Source organism: Phaethon lepturus, unplaced genomic scaffold, assembly GCF_000687285.1.
Source record: "Phaethon lepturus isolate BGI_N335 unplaced genomic scaffold, ASM68728v1 scaffold4363, whole genome shotgun sequence".
Classification (NCBI taxonomy): domain Eukaryota; kingdom Metazoa; phylum Chordata; class Aves; order Phaethontiformes; family Phaethontidae; genus Phaethon; species Phaethon lepturus.
This window is the reverse complement of record NW_010531068.1, coordinates 20,116-22,872: the sequence shown is the minus strand read 5'-3', so window position 1 is coordinate 22,872 and position 2,757 is coordinate 20,116. Positions and strand designations below refer to the sequence as shown.

The following is a 2,757-nucleotide window of genomic DNA, read 5'->3' as shown; positions in this document are numbered from 1 at the left end:
CGTGGTGGAGGAGTGCGGCTTTCAAGTGTCTGCCAAAATGGACACAAATCACCACAGAAATCCCAGCTGGCCCCTAGCCAAGAAGCCCATTTTCAAGCCTCCTCCAAGCTCATAACCAGATAGCTGAGGCCATCAGCCTGCTGCATGAGCTCTTGGGCATTTTCCTTTGGAGAGCCCCCATGCCCCTGCAGGAGCAGCTCTAGCTGGCTTGCAGCACGCTCCTCTAACTGGTCCCAACAGCTAGCACTGCCTTCATCGGTATACAAATAACACATCCTTCCGACACACGGGAGCCACTGGGCAGCTTTGCCACTGCTCCCAGAAAAGGACAAAGCCCAGCAACCCCAAGGCGAAATGCTCCTTCAGCCTCCGGACATGAGGAGGGGAGAAAGCAGAGGTCCACGTCCAGCCTCCCCACACCCCAGGAGGTCACACAGCAGGGAAGCAGCAAGCTCCCAAGGACAGACCCAGCCCCGCCCTGCAAGGCACTGTTATCTGCCAGCAGCTCCAGCTTCGCCAGCACTCCTCTCCATGGGGCACACAAGCAATGGCAAGAGCCAGGACAGCACGAATAGCCACCTCCTTGCAGAGAAGGGAGACAGCTGGAGAGACATCAGGGCTTTTCCAGCAGAGGGGGACCAGCGTGCTCCAGTGACCGCTATCGCACCTTCTCACAGCGGAGCAGGACGCTCTGGTTACAACAAGCCCCAAGCCTCCCAGTGCCTCTCCCTGGAAGTTCACTGGTGTCCCTGCCTTTGCAAAGCCCAGCACGGGTGGGGCCCTGGGAGCAGCGTAGTAACGCAGCACAGCTCCCAGCCCACCCCTAGGAGCGCCTGCAGTACGGGCCTGATGGGCGTAGCTCTTGGCAAGCCCCAGGAAAGCTCTATCACCAGTGCTGGCCCTCAGGGTCCCTCCAAGCCCTGCACACCCACACCAAGCACACCACACCGCGCTGCGCAGGCCAGCCTCAGATACATAAATCCTGCAACAGCCTTGCTCTGGCCACAAACAAGCAGGATTTCCGCGCCACAACTACAGCAGGGCATCTCCTCTGCCAGCCCCAGTCTGCAGAAATAATTAGCTAGGAAACAGGCGCCTGCAGCCTGAGGGTCCAACAGAGCACAGTCCTTCCAGGACCAGAAGGGAGCCACAGGGAGGGGCCATGAAACAAAACCCAGCACGTTATCCCCATGCTGAAGGGGCTGCAGGACCAGTCAATGACCATCTTCAGGAAGTCAGGATTGCACCTATGGCAGCAACTGCTGGGGCAGGAAGGCCCTTGCAGCTACAGTAGCACTTCAGCTCCCAAGACATGGCAGGGACCAGCATAAGCAGATGCCCACCCTGCCAGCCCAGCCTGGTCTGCACATCTGCTCCAGCCCAGCAGGTCCTCCCACAGAGACAGGGCTGAGCCTTCCCCACTGCCCCCACAACACCCAGAGCTGCACCCCTTCTTGCACGCACCCCAAACACCATGGGAACCCAGCACTCAACTGGAAGAACACAAATGTGCATTTTGGTGTGCTCTGGCCCTAGAGTCTCTGGGAACACATTAACCTCACCACTCCCATCAGGGACCAGGCTCCTGCCATCCCAGTCCATAGAGTACTTCTCTAACCAGGCCCCAGGCCTGTGAGCAACCTTCATGCAGGCCCTCTGCCCCACCAGGCTCAACCATGCTGCCAGCATGCCCTGCTCTGCCACTGGCTTGGTCAGCCCCATGGAGACATTGGGTTACCTTACCTTCCCCACATACAGTGGCTCCGTGCCTGTGTATTCCTCCACCACAAAGAATTGATTCCAGACCCAGCCACGCTTCACTCGCCCGCTGGCCAGCAAGGCAGGGTCCGCCGGCTGCCCTAGGCCAGGGCCCTCCATCGCAGTGTGCATGGCCCAGGCCCCCAGCTCCTGGATGGTGCAGAACAGCAGCAGCATGGTCCACAAGAAGCCCTGCAGACCCTTTGCCATTGCACTCTAGGAGGCTGCATGAGCAGTAGTTTTTGGACAGGCAACTAGCATCCTTTAGGGAAGAAGAGAAGGAAAGTCCAAACTAGCAGCGTGGGGCTCATCAGTCAACGCAGTGCATCCCCAACCCTGTTTAGGTTGCATGCCATGTGCTGCAGCTGAAGCACTCCTTCCCAGCAGGCTGGAGTCACACCTGTGACAACAGGTATCCTGGACTGCCCACTGCTAGCATGGGAGCAGTCAGTGCTGGTGCCTTGCAGGCTGCTTCTGGGTCTCCAGAGAAGAGTCTGGCAGCTGGCATTTGTCCCCAGGGACAGAGCTGCACGGCTCCGTGTTCAGCTGCTGCTGGTCTCACTGGGAAGCAGGGTCACACACAGCCTGCTGCCCACCCCACCAGTGGGCAGGGTGCTCCGCAGCAGCATGCAGGGCACAGACACCCACGACTCTCATTCACAGGAAGCAACAAGAAGCTTTTCCATGTAGGGCTTCACAGAGGAGTTAACAGAATGAGCTGCTGTGGCCAACGTCTGCCTGTCCTGCAGTGGCCCCGCACTACTGCACGAGGGATCCGGCAGCACAGACACCTGTGCTACACGTGCTTCACAAGCCTGTTTGTAACTCCCATCTTCAGGGGGGTGACATCCCAGCATCTGGCGAAGGGTCCTTTGCCCAGCTCATGCCGGTCACTTCCATCCTCTGCTGGCTCACGCAGGGAGGTACAGGGCAGCTGGCAGCATCCCCAGGAGCCTAGAAAAGGCCAAGGTGTCAGTGCTGGTGTGAGAGTGGGGCCCC

The 2,757-nt window shown here is 59.1% G+C and overlaps 1 protein-coding gene across 1 annotated transcript in view; it reads right to left on the bottom strand.

The window, feature by feature from the left end:
• The window catches only part of CDH22 (cadherin 22, type 2), a 57,372-nt gene extending 55,404 nt beyond the window's left edge, over positions 1 to 1,968 (bottom strand). Inside the window, exon 1 of the mRNA XM_010284425.1 lies at positions 1,744 to 1,968. Within this exon, the coding sequence (XP_010282727.1) occupies positions 1,744 to 1,968 (225 nt within the window). The remainder of the gene's footprint in view (positions 1 to 1,743) is intronic.
• Positions 1,969 to 2,757: the final 789 nt, after the last annotated feature.